The 18,060-nt window shown below is 38.4% G+C and overlaps 1 protein-coding gene across 9 annotated transcripts in view; it reads right to left on the bottom strand.

Moving 5' to 3' along the window:
• MAST2 (microtubule associated serine/threonine kinase 2) overlaps positions 1–18,060 on the bottom strand; it is a 212,847-nt gene that overhangs the window by 169,985 nt on the left and 24,802 nt on the right. For all 9 annotated transcript variants that reach the window (XM_059137764.1, XM_059137774.1, XM_059137765.1 and 6 more), the window contains exons 2-3: positions 12,898–13,045; positions 8,779–8,921 (exon numbers count right to left, since the gene is read on the bottom strand). In XM_059137764.1, the coding sequence (XP_058993747.1) occupies positions 8,779–8,921; positions 12,898–13,045 (291 nt within the window). The remainder of the gene's footprint in view (positions 1–8,778; positions 8,922–12,897; positions 13,046–18,060) is intronic.

Here is an 18,060-nt window from a genome sequence, read left to right as displayed (position 1 = left end):
AAGGCACACACCTAACCAACTGAACCACCCAGGTGCACCAAGGGCATCAGACTCTTGGTTCCAGCTTGAGTCATGACTGAGCATCTGCATTGGGCTCCACGCTCAGCACCAAGTCTGTTTGAGATTCTCTCCCTCTCCTGCTGTCCTTCCCCTCCTCTCTCTCTCTCTCAAATAAATCTTAAAATAATTTTTAAAAATATAATAATAATGAAAAACTTTAAATAATCAAAGTCATTAAACACCCACTAGAATGACTGTAATTTTTTAAAAAATAACAAATTTTAGTGAAATGTAGAGAAACGGGAACTCTCATACATTGCTGGTGGGAATACAAAATGATTTTCAATGCAGCCATTGTGGAAAACAGGTTAGTGGTGCCGTGCCTCAAAAAGTTAAACAAAGAATTACCATGATTCAGCAATTCCACTCTTAGTTATATATCCAAAAGAATTTAAACTGAGAACTCAACTACAAGGTAGATAAACCTCAAAAACATTATGCTAAATGAAACAGATCACAAATTACAGGATTCCCTTTATATGAACTACGCAGATTAGGTAATCCATAGAGATAGAATGCAGATTGGTAGATGCCAAGGATGGGATGAAGGTGGAATGGAGAGTGACTGCTTAATGATTAGAGGTTTTTCTCTCAGGGTATATAATGTCTTCGAACTTAACTCCAAAGTTCAATCTGGTGTTGAGCTCTAGTTCTTTAAATCTTACTTTTTTCTCTGTTAAATCTCATTTGCTGGTTCTTCTTGAGCCATCATTTCTGTTTTTGAGGTTCTGACTGAATGTATTCAACATGGAAAATGTGCCATCAGCATATGTGATAAGCATTCCTTCTATGTGTTAATTTAAGAAGTTGATGAAAATGATTATTAAGGGGTGCCTGGGTGGCTCAGTGGATTAAAGCTTCTGCCTTCAGCTCAGGTCATGATCCCAGGGTCCTGGGATCGAGCCCCGCATAGGGCTTTCTGCTCCGCAGATAGCCTGTTCCCTTCCTCTCTGTCTATCTCTCTACCTACTTGTGATCTCTGTCTGTCAAATAAATAAATAAATAAATAATCTTTTTTAAAAAGGATTAGTAAGGACAAGAATAGAGATCTGTGTGACATCATTTCAGGCTGGTACTGACACATTTAAAAAAAAAAAATCAACCTTCTTTTGCAGACGTTATACTTCAAACAAGTATTAATCCAACCAGCTGTAATATTAGCAAAGATATTCCAAAAAGTTCTTTACTCATTTAATAAGAAATTATACATTGCTTACTATGTGCCACATATAATGCTACATGTAGACAGATGGACCAAGTCATTCTTTGCAAATGATCATTCCCATTGTTAAAAAGAAAACCACAGACTCAAAATGGCATCCCTTAGGTTAAGCCTAAAGTCAGAAAGACAATACCTAACCTAACTGTAGTTTCAATCCCCAACAATATAACCTTTAACCCATCTAAAGGATTTTCCCAGTCAATACTAGGAAATTTACTAATAGACTCCTCCTCCCCTTAAGAGGGCAAATTTGCCTAAATAATGCATTCCCGGGGTGCCTGGGTGGCTCAGTGGGTTAAAAAAGCCTCTGCTTTGGGTTCTGACTGAACGTATTCAACATGGAAAATGTGCCATCAGCATATGTGATAAGCATTCCTTCTATGTGTTAATTAAAGAAGTTGATGAAAATTATTATTAAGGGGTGCCTGGGTGTCTCAGTGGGTTAAAGCCTCTGCCTTCGGCTCAGGTCATGATCTCAGGGTCCTGGGATGGAGCCCCACATCAGGCTCTCTGCTCGGCAGGGAGCCTGCTTCCCTTCTTCTCTCTCTGTCTGCCTGTTTGCCTACTTAAGATCTCTGCCTGTCAAATAAATAAATAAAATCTTTTAAAAATAATAATAATGCATTCCTTGCTAATATTAATAATACTTCCTTTTTTCTTTGTAAGCCCTCTTCCTTCCCTTAAAAACCTTTTTCTTGCTTAACTCCTTGGAGCTCCCTTCTACTTGCTGTCTGATTCAGAAATCATTTAATAAAGCCAATTAGATCTTCAAATTTAGTCGGGTTGATTTTTGTTTTGTTTTTAACACTCTAAAGGCATCATTCCTATAAAGGCAATGTCTGCCAACAAAGTAAAAAAAGAATCTCAAAAGCAAAAATAAGCAAAATAAATCAATCAGAGAAAGACAAATACTGTATGAGTACTATATATGTAGAGAATCGGTCAAACCCTACCAGTTAAAAGATTCCTGGGATTCACAATCCTCCTACTAAAATGCCAATATTCAGTACTGTTCACTGCTTAGGTCACCCTTTATACTGAGACATACATTACTTGAATCCAACATTCTGATTTGCAAGAAAAAGCATCCAAGTCTAATTCTTCCATCTGCAATCTCTGTGTCCAGTTTCTCATTACCTATTTGTTAATCTCAATGAAAACTCATCCACTGAATAATAATTATTAATTATTATACATTATAATAACCATTATAGGAAGCTATTGAAAGATAATCAAGTGAAAGGTTAAACATTGGTGCTGCATAAATATTAGCCAAATGAAAAAACTGGAGGACAAAGCTAAAAGAAGGTTACTCAGTTAAAGGTATTGTAGTAGCACTGTGTGGTAACAGATGGGAGCTGCGCTTAAGGTGAACACAGCATAACATACAGACTTGTGGAATCACTATGTTATACACCTGAAACTAACATAACATTGTATGTCAACTATACTTCAATTAAAAAAAAAAAGAAACTAAAGAAAGAATAGACGTGATCAATTTGTCTTTGAAATAAGACGTTAGAGTGAAAAGCGGCCTGGAAAGGAGGAAGACTGAATACGGTGTTCACATAATAAGGACACTACAATGATCTCAGCAAAAAGACTGTAATTATGGCTTAGAATGGGCTACAACTTTGGTGAAAAAAATGTAGACACCTGGAGATGTTGCGCATTAACGCTGTCTGGGTGACTGGGTGGGGAGGGGAGGAAGGGGAAAGGAGGAGTCAAAGAGTTCCAGGTGTCGGGGCACCTGGGTGACTCAGTGGACTAAAGCCTCTGCCTTCAGCTTGGGTCATGATCTCAGGGTCCTAGGATGGAGCCCCGTATCAGGCTCTCTGCTCGGCAGGGAGCCTGCTTCCTCCTTTCTCCCTCTCTGCCGCCTCTCTGCCTACTTGTGATCTCGTCTGTCAAATAAAAATTTTTTTTAAAGATTTTATTTATTTATCAGAGAGAGAGAGGGGGAGAGAGCGAGCACAGGCAGACAGAATGGCAGGCAGAGGCAGAGGGAGAAGCAGGCTCCCTGCTGAGCAAGGAGCCCGATGTGGGACTCGATCCCAGGACGCTGGGATCATGACCTGAGCCGAAGGCAGCTGCTTAACCAACTGAGCCACCCAGGCATCCCTGTCAAATAAATTTTTAAAAATCTTTAAAGAAAAAAAGAGTTCCAGGTCTCTGGCTTTCAGCTACTGGGTGGATAACAGCACTAATTAACAAAACAGGGAAGAGCCAAGGAAGAACTGGTTTAGGGGAACATAAAGGCAGAATAAGCAGATGCAGTCTTGGGGCACCTGGGCAGCTCAGTTGGTTAAATGTCTGCCTTGGGCTCAAGTCATGATCCTGGGATCCTGGGATGGAGCCCCAAGTCGGGCTCTCTGCTCAGTGGGGAACCTGCCTCTCCCTCTCCCCCTCCCTCTGCTTGTGCATTGACTCACTCTCTCTCTCAAGTAGATAAAAAAGACTTTTTAAAAACAAATTTAACAAGTGTAAAAAGCTAAAACAGATGGAGTCTTAGACATGATGATATAGTTCAGTGGATTCATGTCAGAAATAACAAGAGACAAAAAAAAAAAAGAAAGAAGAGACAAAGATCAAAGTTTTAGATATTACTTAACATATTCATGAGAAAGCAAAGCAGAAATTAAGTTTATTTGAAAGATGTGGAAAAAAGGCTCAAATAAGTCTAGTCTTTACTCAAATTTAGACAGCTAAGTATCAGATATATCCTGGTCTTCCAAGTTCTAATCCAAAGGTGTTTCTCCCATGCCACTTTTAACACTAGATTTTCAATTGTATATGAATTGCATATGAATTTTTTTTAAAGACAATGTTATCTCGGACAAGATGTCATCTAAGTTTTTTCCCACCTGGGAGCATACAATATAATGACTGTATAATCCTTTTTATAAGAACATGCACTGGAAGCCACTAATTAGAATCATGGTTTCTACATATATGGGGGAAATAGGTCTTCAGAGAAATCATCTCACCAGATATTAGGAAATGAGGGATAAGTCTAAAAATCTCTTCATAAACACCTACCACTTGGATGGCCTCAAAATAAAAATATTTGCAGGGGGGCCTATATAGTGTAGTTGGTTAAGTGCTGATTCTTGGTTTGGACGCAGGTTCTGATCTCAGGGTCATTAGATGGAGTCCTGTTTGGGGCTCCATGTTTAGCACCATGGGGCTTCTTAAGATACTCTCTCCCTTTCCCTCTGCACCCCCCTTTAAAAAATAAATAAATAGAGGTGCCTGGGTGGTTCAATCAGTTAAGCAACTGACTCTTGCTTTCAGCTCAAGTGATGATCTCTCAGCAGTGAGATGAAGCCCCATGTCAGGCTCCACCTCAGCATGGAGTCTACTTCAGATTCTCTCTCCCTTTCCCTTCGCTTCCCACCCCCCCCCCACTGTTCATGCCCACCCCTCATGCACACAGGCTCTCAAATGAATAAATAAAATAAAATAAGATCTTAAAAAAAAAAAAAGGAAGAAAGAAAGAAAATATTTGCTACATTAAGCTTTTGGTTACCCATTCTCCAGATTCTGGTCAAGTCTAACCTCCAGCAAACTTATCTCCCTAATAATTACACCTAAGAATAATTATTCTTGTCCCCTTTTAGTTATGTTTTAGGTCATAATCGACAGTTCATTAAATGTTAAAATTAGTTGTTACATATGACTCCTGTTGACCCAAAAGTTCCTTGGAGGCTGGGTCTACATAGCAATAAGTCTATTAAGAATGAGGATACACAAAAAAAAGAGAGAGAGAGAGAGAGAATACATGGTAGGAGAGATTCTTCTGGAATGTCACAGCCAGAAGCTGGGATGGGAGCACCCAGGTATATTCCAGTGTGGGGATAACTCAAAGCAGGAAAATATATTCAATACTAACCAGCAAAAGTGCCACATAAAAAACCCCTGGAAAGGAGAAATGGAAAGGGAGGAACTAGCCTAAAATTACCATAGATAAGTGAATAGCTCAGAAAAGAAAGGCACAGGAGAAAACAAAAGGCTGACACTTGGGAGTAGAAAACTAAATACAGGTCTAAAGAAATAATTTGCAAATCCATATACAAAATAGATAAATAAATAGATAAATAAGTCAACTTTTTAAATGGGCAAAAAACAGGAAGACATTTCTTCAAGAAAGTTTGCAAACAGCCAATAATCGCATTAAAAGATACTCAGTATCATTAGTCATTAGGCAAATGTGAATCAAAACCACTTCAGACCCAGTATGATTGCTAAAATCAAAGACAGTAAATATTAGTGAGGATGTAAAGAAATAAAAACCTCAGACATTGTTAGTAGGAATGTAAAATGGCACAGCCACTTTGGAAAACAATCTGGTGACTCCTCAAAATGTTAAACACAGTTACCATACGACCCAACAATCTTACTCCTAAGTATATACCCAAGAAAAATGAAAACATGTCCACACAAGAATCTTTAAATAAATGTTCATAGACGCATTATTCATCACAGTTAAAAGGTAGCAACAACCCAAATTTCCATCAGCTGATAGACAAAATGTGGTATATCCATACAATGGAATATTATTGAATGATAAAAAGGAAGGAAGTACTTTCATGCTACAGTGTAGACAGACCTTAAAAACATCATGCTAGGGGCGCCTGGGTGGCTCAGTTGGATAAGCAGCTGCCTTCGGCTCAGGTCATGATCCCAGCGTTCTGGGATCGAGTCCCACATCGGGCTCCTTGCCCCGCAGGGAGCCTGCCTCTCCCTCTGACTCTGCCTGCCACTCTGCCTGTGCTCTCTCTCTCTGACAAATAAATAAATAAAATCTTTTAAAAAAAAAAAAAAAATCATGCTAACTGAAAGAAGCCAGTCACAAAAGGCCACATATTCTATGAGTCAATTTATATGAAATGTACAGAACACGCAAATGCACAGAGGCAGAAAGGAGATTGATGGTTACATAGGGCTGGAGGGATGGGAGGATAAAGAGTGACAGCAATCCTGTCAAGGGATCCTTTCTGAAGTGATAAAAATGTTCTAAAACTGACTGTACTGGGGCACCTAGATGGCTCAGTCATTAAACGTCTGTCTTCAGCTCAGGTCATGATCCCAGAGTCCTGGGATCGAGTCCAACATCAGGCTCCTTGCTCCACGGGAAGCCTGCTTCTCCCCCTCCAACTCCCCCTGCTTGTGTTCCCTCTCTCATTATCTTTCTTCCTCTATCAAATAAATAAACAAAATCTTTAAAATTGACTATAGTGACAGCTCCATATATCTGTGAATATACTAAATATCACTTAATAAGACAGTAACTGGGTAAATTGTGTCGTACATAAATTATATCTCAATAAACTTTTAAAAAGAAAAAGGAATTCAAGAATATTCTACTTCGGTTGGCCTATGCTAGGACTCCAGCAACCTTAGTCCAGGAATTCCCTCTGAAACAATACCTTAAAATAAAACATTCAGCTTTATTTTAGTGGCAATTAATTCTCAAAAGGGTGCATGTTAGAACTTGTTATAATGCTTTAAAGAAAATACAGATCCCTAGGACCACCCCAGTCCCACTGGATCAAAATCTCTATGATGCATGGAGCCAGGCTGGCTCATTTAGTAGAATGTAACTCTTGATCTCGGGGTTGTGAATTTGAGCCCCACTACGGGTGTAGAGATTACTTTTTTTTTTAAGGTTTTATTTATTTGAGAAAGAAAGAGAGAGTACGAACAGGGGGAGGGGCAGAGGGAGAAGCAGATTCCCCGACACGGGACTCAACCCCAGAACTCTGGGATCATGACCTGACCCAAAGCCAGATGCTTAACTGACTGAGTCACCCAGGAGCCCCAAGAGATTACTTTAAAATCTAAATTAATCAATCTCTATGATAGGGTACATAGATCTATATATTTTTTTTTATATTCCAGAGGTTAAGAGGAAGAAGATGTGGGGCTTTAATAGACATGCTGAGAACAAGTAAGGAAATTTGAATATAAAAAAATCCCATAAAAATATAAATAAAAGGGGCGCCTGGGTTAAGGCCTCTGCCTTCGGCTCGGGTCATGATTCCAGGGTCCTGGGTTCGAGCCCCGCATTGGGCTCTCTGCTCAGCAGGGAGCCTGCTTCCCCTCCTCTCTCTCTGCTTGCCTCTCTGACTGTCAAATAAATAAATAAAATCTTTAAAAAAAAAAAAACTTCTTATTAAAAACTATATATATATATAGAAGACTTTAGAGTGAATAAGTAAGATACTATTATTAAATTGATCTTAAATTCCTTGGATCTGATAATATACTACAGTTAAGAGATTGTCCCTGGTCTTATAAAAAATAATTAAGGGTGAGGTATCATAAGGTCTGTGACTTGCTTTGAAATGTTTCAGAGGAAAAAAAAATACATATATACACACAGATAAAGCAAATGTGGCAAAATGTGAGTTACAACCAAATTGACCAATTTAAGTAAATTTATGTGGATATTCATTGTATTTGAAATTTTCAAAATAAAAGGTTAAAGAGTGGGAAAATTCTTGATTCTTCCTGTGGCCTAAGAGTCACAAACTTCAGATCATAAGGAAATCTTCTGACCCAAAAATTAACTTCCCACCTGCTATAAAGAAGACTCTTTTCCCTATCCCCACTTCCCAGAATGGACAAATGGACAAAACTTTCTAATCTATACATGCCAACCCAAAAGATTTATAATCCTAAAGAACAGATGAGATTATATTTTAATGGGAACAAGCTTCTGTTACTGTACCCTGAAAATTACTTATGTGCCTTGTCCTTTAGGAAGAATGTGAGATAAGCAGGAAGTCAAAGGGCACCTTCAATAGAAAGGCAGAGGTACTGAGGATAAAAGTGTAGAAGATGCAATTACAGGCAGAAAATAACCTGCCAAGACTACACAGCTTAATCTTTGTTAGATTCTATCATACAAATCCTAAAAGGCTCATTCTTGCCCACTCTCCTATCCTCATATACTAAATATGTGTATCACAGAACTATACACAGAAGCAACATAACTTCACAAGCTTAAGAATCCTATCTACTACAAAGCTCTTTCCCATAGAGTGCCCGGGTGGCTCAGTCAGTTAAGTGTCTGCCTTCGGCTGAGGTCATGATCCCAGGGTCCTGGGATCAAGCCCTGCATCAGGCTCACTGTGCAAGGAGCCTACTTCTTCTTCTCCTTCCCCTCTTGTGCTCTCTCACTATCTCAGTCTCTCTCAAATAAATAAATAAAATCTTAAAAAAAAAAAAAAAAGAAAAGAAAGAAGAAAGCTCCTTCCCAGAAAATGTATTCATTCAATCAACCATACTATGTCTTTTTCTTGACTCTCCATACCTAATCAGTACAGTAACCGCATGAGAGCAATCAGAGTATATTCAATTAAATCCATTCTTTTTCTATACTTTACTTGAAAAATTAAACTATCAAAATCCTAAAAAGAAAAATAATATATGTGGCCATGGCAATCAAGAATTTGTTCACAGAGCAAGGGACAGTCTTTACCAACACTTACCAAGCCAGCAGTAAGAGAAGGAGCAGATTGTCCAAGGGACTGGTTCCTCATTCGAACCAGGTTTGATGCTTCTCCTGAAGACTGCCAAGTCACCTGTCCCACACTGCTATGTACACTGCTGGACAAGGGGAGCAGCTGCTTACCTTCAAACACAAAGTTTAGAAAATATACTTGTAATTATTAATGAATGAATGAAAATATACAATGATATCAAGTGGATAAAAGTATAGTGATCCAAAATAAAATGAAGTTCTGCCATATTCATTTTAATCTGTAGACCTTTAAAAAATTTCAGCTATCTGGGTGGAAAGGAGAATTGTAAATAGAGTACTGAAATTGAATTGACTATTTTAAATTCTCTGTAATAGCCATCATCATGCCAGCACCCAAACCTGACATCCAACCTAGCAGGCTTTTTCCAGTCCCTTCCATGCAACTTAGTTTCTCACCAACTCAATGCAACATGAGTGGAGTTGACAGTTTCTCCTAGATAAATTTGGCCCTCAAGTTTTCAGAAGATGAACAAGGAATCTATAATGCTCTGGCCAGACTTCATGTGTTCAGTCCAGGTTGACTGACTGACTGCCTTAATCCCAAAGACTACAAGAGAGTCACTTACAAAAGACAGCACCTAGAATTGCAATGACCTTCTAATTGAGGTGCAAGTCCTATTTCAATCTCTTCCTTCGTAATGTTCCTCAACACTGCTGCTAGTGATTTAACCAAAACAAACGTGATATCATTCCCTGCCGTAAAAAAACTTATTACTCCCTACTGTTCAAAATTAGCCAAACGTTTAAAAAAAAAAAAACTATAAAGAGATCCTCCTCCACAAATCCAGATTATCTTCCTGGCCTCATCTCCTTCAACTCTTCCACACCCCTTTGCTCACTCAACTTCAATTTTATGCCCTGCATTTTCACCTGGATTTATCTTAATCACCCAATTCACTTGAAAACCTTTTCCTCTTCCTGACAAAATCCTATTCAACATGGAAATACCCACTGTAATAAAGGTGTGATAAAAAGGAGTTTTTAGTTTTGTTTTTGGTACAACATTCCCTTTTATTGCAGAAAAAATATGATGCAAATTATTTGGAGGGCAATTTAGCAAAACTGACTAAAATTTTAATTTGAATATGTTTGGACCCAGCACTCCACGTGTAGTAATGTAGTATAATGAAAAAACAAACCAGAATGCTCACCTAGCAATGCTCACCAGAATAAAACCAAAAATAAGATAAACGTTTATTACAATTTAAAGAAATCACAGTATCTCTACAAAATCACATACTGAACCCATTAAAAATAATGAGGCGTCTCAAAATGTAGTCAAGAGAAAAATGTTCAACATTTCCTGTTCAGTAAAGAAAGCTGAAATAAAGTGTATGGCATATGATATCAATTTTTATTTTAAAGAAAATGTTTGTGTATATTTACATAAATTTTTAAATGTATATTTAAAAATAATGGAGTATATATAAAAGGTATACATATATAAAGTATATATATATATATATATATATATATAAAGTATTATAAAGGGTATATATAAAGGTTGGAGAAGGGAGACAGAAGTAAAGATTAAGAAGAACTTTTTTTTTAAGATTTTATTTAATTATTTGTCAGAGAGAGAGTGCTCACACAAGCAGGCAGAGCGGCAGGCAGAGGCAGAGAGAGAAGCAGGCTCCCTGCCGAGAAGCCAGACACGGGACTCAATCCCAGGACCCAGGATCATGACCCGAGCTGAAGGCAGCAGCTTAACCAACTAAGCCACCCAGGCGCCCCTAAGAAGAACTTTTCACTTTGACATAATGCTGGTCTTTGAACTCAAATTTTTTATTACTGGCATATTTACTTTGTTAATCAGAAAAATGCAATGTTTTTTAAAAATCTAGTTATCTTCCAAGTCTGTGTGTAAATGTATGCTTTACCAGAAAGTCTTCCCACAAAACCCTCTCAAAGAATAGTTCCCTACTCAAAACTTCCATTAAGACCAGAGTAGAGACAGCCTGTCCACTTTCCTTCTACAAAGGTTGCTAAGTTCTCCAGATCATCTGCCTATCCTCATCTATATATTCTAAAGGAAAGCTAGCTCCTTGACTTACCCTATACACATAAACAAAGGCTAGTATCAGACTTCTATCTCCCTTCAAAATAAGGGCTTGCTGGGGAAAGAGATTTATGCACTTGCAAAAGAAACCAATTTGGACATATACTAGTCTGGCCTTGAAATGTACGAAGGATTGCCAAGAATTTGAGGAAAACAAACAACATAAAACAGAACAATATGAACAAATGGGGAAACTAAACCTTTAGTAGAGAAATAATTCAGAAAAAAAAACTTAAAACTTCTAATTATTCTCACAATGATTCAAAAGGTTAATATGTAAAATATTCCCTATTAAATATTGCTGAATGAACATACTTTTATCTTTTGTCACCCAGGACAGTAAATGAAAATAAAGAAGTAAAATAAAAAAAGGCTATAATGAGGGAGGGGGAGTGACTGAGGAGATGAATAAAATTTGGAGAAAACCTAAAACAGACAGATGAATCGTAACCAATGGAACTGGGCAAAGAAGGGGCACCTGGGTGGCTCAGTGGGTTAAAGCCTCTGCCTTCGGCTCAGGTCGTGGTCCCGGGGTCGTGGGATTGAGCCCCGCGTCGGGCTCTCTGCTCTCCAGGGAGCCTGCTTCCTCCCCTCTCTCTCTCTGCCTGCCTCTCTGCCTACTTGTGATTTCTCTCTCTCTGTCAAATAAATCAAATCTTAAAAAAAAAAAAAAAGGAACTGGGCAAAGAAAGACACAAGGTGGGGCACCTGGGTGGCTCAGTGGATTAAAGCCTCTGCCTTCAGCTCAGGTCATGATCCCAGGGTCCTGGGATCCAGCCCCCAGCCCCGAGTTGGGCTTTCTGCTCGGGCAGGGAGCCTGCTTCCCCTCCTCTTTCTCTCTGCCTGCCTCTCTGCCTTCTTGTGATCTCTGTCAAATAAATAAATAAAACCTTAAAAAAAGAAAGAAAGACACAAGGTAAAATAAGCATAGAGGAGGCTGCAGTTAAATGGCAATTAAATGAGATAGTAGGCTACCCTGCAAAATCTCAGAGAAGTTCAGTACTCAGAAATGCAAGCTACCAAAGAGGACATAAAATTAAGATGTAAGGCTGAACTCAGATTAACTGAAAATCTATAAAGAATCAAACACAACCACATTCCCACATTGTACCACCCAGTAGCCAATAACCAATTAAACTTCAAAGGATAGAAGGAATATGGCATCTCAGAGCAAAGCAATAGATTCTGGTTATTAGGTGCTCAAAAGACTTGGTTCAGAAACAAAATAAAACTTTAAAAAAATTTTTAACACAAAAATCAAAATTCTATTTACCTGGACAGTATTTATAAGGTTATTACCTTATAATACCTCCTTAAAAGAAAGGCAGAATACTATGAAAGCAAAAAATGGCTCTATGTGATTAAATGCTTGGCAAAAAAACAATTTCAATCAAAGAGTGAAAAGATAAAGCCAAGGGAATACTCCTGAAAAGGGCCAAAAATAAGAAATTTAAAACTGGAAAGGAATACAGGAGGATTTTATTTTCTTCTCTACTATCTTTTTAGCTGAGAACAGTGGATTCTTTAATAGTGTATTGATTGCTTAAAATTATGTCACATTTTAATTGTTTCCTATTTGGACGATGACTTCCTTGTATCATTCCTTCCCCTTGAATTTTTTAAAGACTTTTCTATGGGGAAGGTGGGGAGGCACTGTAGGCTTTGGAAAAGATTTTGGAAATAGGAAAAAGAAAATCAAAAAAAGCAAAGGATCTGAGGTCCACAGAATAAGAAGACAGCAAAAGTCAATTTCGAAAAGAAAAACCAGTGATAGTGGTCAACTACAAAATATCTAGCAGATTGAGGCTACCATTCAGATATGTCATGAGGAAATAGTAAAGAGAGAAAGATGGCCTTACCCCTAAGTGTTCTATACAAGACTACCAACAGAGAAGAAGGTGTCAAGATGCCAAGTCAGTTGATATACCCTTAAATATAAGTGAAATACACTTGAATGTGTGGACAACACAGTTGCACATTTCTTAAAAAACAAAATTAGATACTCACCTGACAGCGAACTGGCCAGGCTTCCTCTCCGCAACTTACAGTCATCCTGACTAAGTTGTCGTTGGAGTTTAGCTTTTCCGGTGGATGAAAATATGTCAGGATTACTGAGCTTCCGAAAAAGCAGGGGACTAAGCCCAGCTATCACTTCCTTTAAAGAAAAAAAAAAAAAAAAAAGATAAAATATAAGTCTGTAATGTCTTTTCTAAAAGTGTAAGGACTTTATATCAAACATCTCTACAACATTCATTGCAGTTAAAAAGTGCCAGCATTTTATACTTTCTGCTCAACAGCTAAAGCCAGAAACATACTTCTTAGTAAAAGCTGTTTTGGGTATGCTATGAAGGCTGTGGGACATTGATTATAAAATGCCAAAGGGGCACCTGGTGACTCAGTCAGTTGAACATCCAAATCTTAGTTTCCTTTTTTTTATTTTTTTAGATTTTATTTATTTATTTGACAGACAGAGATCACAAGTAGGCAGAGAGAAAGGAAGGGAAGCAGACTCCCTGCTGAGCAGAGAGCCCCACTCAGGGCTCGATCCCAGGACCCTGGGATCATGACCTGAGCCGGTAGCAGAGGCTTTAACCCACTGAGCCACCCAGGCACCCCCAACTCTTAGTTTTGACTCAGGTCTTGATCTCAGAGTCATGGGATCAAGCCCCAAGTCAGGCTCCGCACTCAGCAGAGAATCTGTTTGAGATTCTCTCTCCCTTTCCCTCTGCCCCTCCCCCACCCTCTCCCTCTCTTACCCCCTCAAAAAAGAAAGTAAATTAAGTCTTTTTCTATAAAGAGTACATGTCTAGTTATGTTTATTTATTTACTTTTCTCCTTCTGTTCACTCTTCCTTTATCTAGTTTTTAAAAATATTTTTTCATTTAAAAAAATCATAAATGGCAGAACTTCCTTTACTTCTTATACAAAGTTAGAAATGCCTCTATCATTCAACTAATGCTAAAATTAAATGTAGAGCTTTCTTTACAGGTCTATAATAAGAGCTAAATACATTTCAATGAAAAAGCATGAAGTACTCTGGAGAAAATGCAGACAATATGAAACATTGAAAGGGTCTCCCTTTTGCCTTTATTTTAATCCAGTTCATCCCAATCCATCCCAATGCCTGCTCCTCTTCACTCTAAGCAATGTTCAACATATCATCAAGATTCAGACATTCTGGGGGCACCTGGATGGCTCAAGTCAGCATCATGATCAGGTCATGATCCCAGGGTCCTGGGATAGAGCCTCACACCAGGGAGCCTGCTTCTCCCTCCCCTCCCAGATTGTGCTCTCTCTTGCTATCTCTGTCACTATCTGTCTCTTTCTCTCTCTCTCAAATAAATTAATAAAATCTTAAAATTCATACATTTTGAAGCAAACGCTCACCTAACTGGTAACTAAACTATTTTGAAAAAAATAAGGTAAATGAGACATATTTTTCATATTTCAATGAAGGAAGCTATAACAAACACAGACAAGTCGCACATCAAAGTGATATGGACAGTACAAAGACAAAAATGACAAACATAAGAAGAAATAACTAAAATCCAGGTTTCCTGCCATGTGAAGAACAAGACTCGGGTAACTAGTAAAAGCTACAGAGGGGGAAAAAAATGGGAAAATGCCAGCCTCCTTAAGATTTAAAGGAAAAAAAAAAAACCCTCTAAGATCATACAGTGTGACTGATGGGTTCAAAAACATGGGAAAATGCCAATATTGGTTGGTGGTGGCTATCCAGAATTTAATTTAGATAAGCTCAAGGGGGGAAAAAAAAAAGTAAAGTTAAAGAAAAATAACAGGGGCGCCTGGGTGGTTCAGTGGGTTAAGCTGCTGCCTTCGGCTCAGGTCATGATCTCGGGGTCCTGGGATCAAGTCCCGCGTCGGGCTCTCTGCTCAGCGGGGAGCCTGCTTCCCTCTCTCTCTCTCTCTCTCTCTCTGCCTGCCTCTCCATCTACTTGTGATTTCTCTCTGTCAATAAATAAATAAAAAATAAAATAAAATAAAATAAAGAAAAATAACAGAAGAAACAAGGAAACAGTATTATTTTTTAAATTGGTAGTAAAAAAGGGCACCTGGGTGGCTCAGTGGGTTAGCTCAGTGGGCTGAGCTAAATAAAGTGCCTTTAGCTCAGGTCATGATCTCAGGGTCCAGGGATCAAGCCCCACATCAGGCTCTTTGCTCAGCAGGGAGCCTGCTTCCCCTTCTCTCTCTGCCTGCCTCTCTGCCTACTTGTGATCTCTCTGTCAAATAAATAAATAAAATCTTTTAAAATAAATAAATAAATAGATTGGTAGTAGATGGATAAAATGATAAGGAGGGATATTTAAGCACTGAATCATTAAGGCAAATGATATGTCAAGATAGCTGTAACAGAGTGAGCAGGAAGATGGAAGGCATAGCTAATACAGAAAGAAGGCAGTAAGAGAGCAGTCTACATTCCCACCATTTGGTGTGTCAAGAATGAAACTGCACCTATGAATCAAGGACAAATCATGGAAGGAAGCCAGGCTTGGACACTAATGCTGATAACCCACCAAAAAGGGCTGGCCATTCACACAGGCAACACCCTCAGCAACCAGCTTTCGGTGGAAGAAAATAAGGAAGCCCTGAAAGATATCAAGCATGGAAATAATATCTCAGATGAAGACAATATGGAGAAGGAAAGGTCTCATCCTCAAAATAAACTACAAATGAGCTACATCAGAGAGCCGGCACTGGAATGCCTGCTACCATGTATGAATGAGCAATTAGTCTTAGCCAGAAAAGGAGCAACTACCAATATAGGACTAGATAATTATCAATTAAAAGAAAGCCCTATCCTTTTCAATCATCCTATTTCCTACACACCAAAAGAAAAAAAGCTAGAAAACAGAAAAGTAAAAGAAAATCATGCTCCTTCTTATTCTAAGTCTCACCTGTCAAAACCTTGCAAAGGGAAGAAAATAGTAATTAAACTGGATATGAAATTTTTTAAAGATTTTATTTATTTGACAGAGAGAGATCACAAGTAGGCAGAGAAGCAAGCAGAGAGAGAGAAAGAGGAGAAAGCAGGCTCCCCGCCTAGCAGAGAGCCCGATGCGGGACTCGATCCCAGAACCCCGAGATCATGACCTGAGCCGAAGACAGAGGCTTAACCCACTGAGCCACCCAGGCAGCCCTGGATATGAAATATAACTTTTAAATTAGTATTTTTTAAAGATTTTATTTATTTCTTTGAGAGAGAGAGAATTCTGGCTTTTTTTTTCTTTGTTATGTTATGATAGGAAATAAGATGATTGAAAAGGATAAGACTTTCTCTTAATTGGTAGAGATCTAGTCCTGTGTTGGTGGTTGTTGTTCCTTTTGTGACTAAGACTAATTGATCATCCATACACTCTGTAGCTTACTGCTTTCTCTTTTAATTCAGAGTACTGAGTTGTGGCTATTTTGCCTATTGCCCTGGGAGTCCTCACAAAGATTCGCTGTGTCTTGGCTCAGAACCATCTCCCTCCTCCACAATACCAAAGCAAATCTCGTTAACTTTACCCAGAAAGCTAGTGTGCTTACACTGCACCTGTACTATTAAGGAAAGGATTCAAAGTAAAGGATTCACAGCTGAAACCTGGAGTCTACACTCCAGACTCATTAGGAGTTGCCTTTCCTACCTTTACCCACCAAAGACTGGTAGGTGAAAAGAACTCTGTACCTTCCGGCAGATTCTTCCTGATCTACCCTACCAAGAGTCAAACCCAGGTGCCACACTAATCAAAGTCCATCCTCTTAATCCATAACAAAAAAACCTTTGCTTATCTATACGTATGTGTATATATATACACATATATAAACATGAACTTTGATCCATACCTCAAGCGTATCAAAAACAGACAAAAATTAAATGGATCATGAATCAAACTATAAAATCTAAAAGTGTAAAACTTCAGAAGAAAATACAACAGTAAATTTTTGTTACTTTGTGAGTTCTTAGATAAGATACAAAACATAAGTTTAAAAAGAACAAATTTATAAATAAGACTATCAAATTTAAAAACTACTACTCTTAAAAAGATACTGCTAAAAAATGAAAACAAATCACACACAAGGAAAAAAATACTTGCAAAACACATGTGAGAAAGGACTGGCATTCAGTATATAGAGAGATCTTTCAAAATTCAATAAGAAAACACAAGTCAACAAAAAACATGAGCGAAAGACTGAAGAGACACTTAAACAAGAGGCAACTATGGCAAATGAACACACAAAACCATCCTCAACATCATTTATCATTAGGGAAACAAAAATTAAAATCAAATGAGAGGTTAAAAAAAAAAAATCAAATGAGAGGCAAAACCAAAAACAAAACCCCACAGCTACAAGCTAACATCCCCCCACAGAAACAACTGAAAAAGCACGCAGAAAATGTCAGAACCACCTTCGTCAGAATTCTGGGAAATAGTCAAAGGTTTACAGCCAAGAAAATGCTAAACCAAGAAGTCAACTTGAAAATAGGAGGGGCACCTGGTTGGCTCCACTGGTTGGGTGTTGGGACTCTTGGTTTCGGTCATGATCTCAAGGTTGAAGGATCCAGTCACACTTTGGGCTCTGCACTCACCAAGAAGCCTACTATAGATTCTCTCTCCCTTTCTGTCTCCCTCTACCCGGCTCATGCACACACATGCGCTCACTCTCTCTCTAAAATAAATCAATAAATCTTTTAAAAAAAAATAATAGCAGGACAGCTTTGTGGCATTTTCACTTGCCCTTGCCCACCCACTCCTAGATATGGTCTGCAGATGTCAAATGGTGTTTCCAGTGCAGGACCCTGACCCCTGGTTCCAAAAGGAACACAAAAGACCTTTTTTGCAAATTATTGTTTCTATCTATTCCAACTTGTCTCAGGCTACCTGAAGGACTGACACAAGGCATACCTTTATTTCACCTAACTCTGAATCTGTTCATGATAGAAAAGCAAAAGGTATTGCTCAAAAACACTGTGAAAAGATCCAACCACCCACAGCGACCTGGGCCAAAAGATTATAAATGAGACATAAAATAAACTGCCTAAAATCATGGAGGAAAAGAGAAGAATTTCTTTGAGAAATTAGGGCAATTAAAAATACCTGTGTATATAGGGTAATTCAGAAAACCCAAGGCAGGGACACCTGGCTGGCTCAGCAGGAAGAGCATGGGCTT

The sequence above is a fragment of the Mustela lutreola genome, chromosome 10 (assembly GCF_030435805.1).
Source record: "Mustela lutreola isolate mMusLut2 chromosome 10, mMusLut2.pri, whole genome shotgun sequence".
NCBI lineage: Eukaryota > Metazoa > Chordata > Mammalia > Carnivora > Mustelidae > Mustela > Mustela lutreola.
Note: the sequence above shows the minus strand (reverse complement) of the source record. Positions and strands in the feature narration are given on the sequence as shown.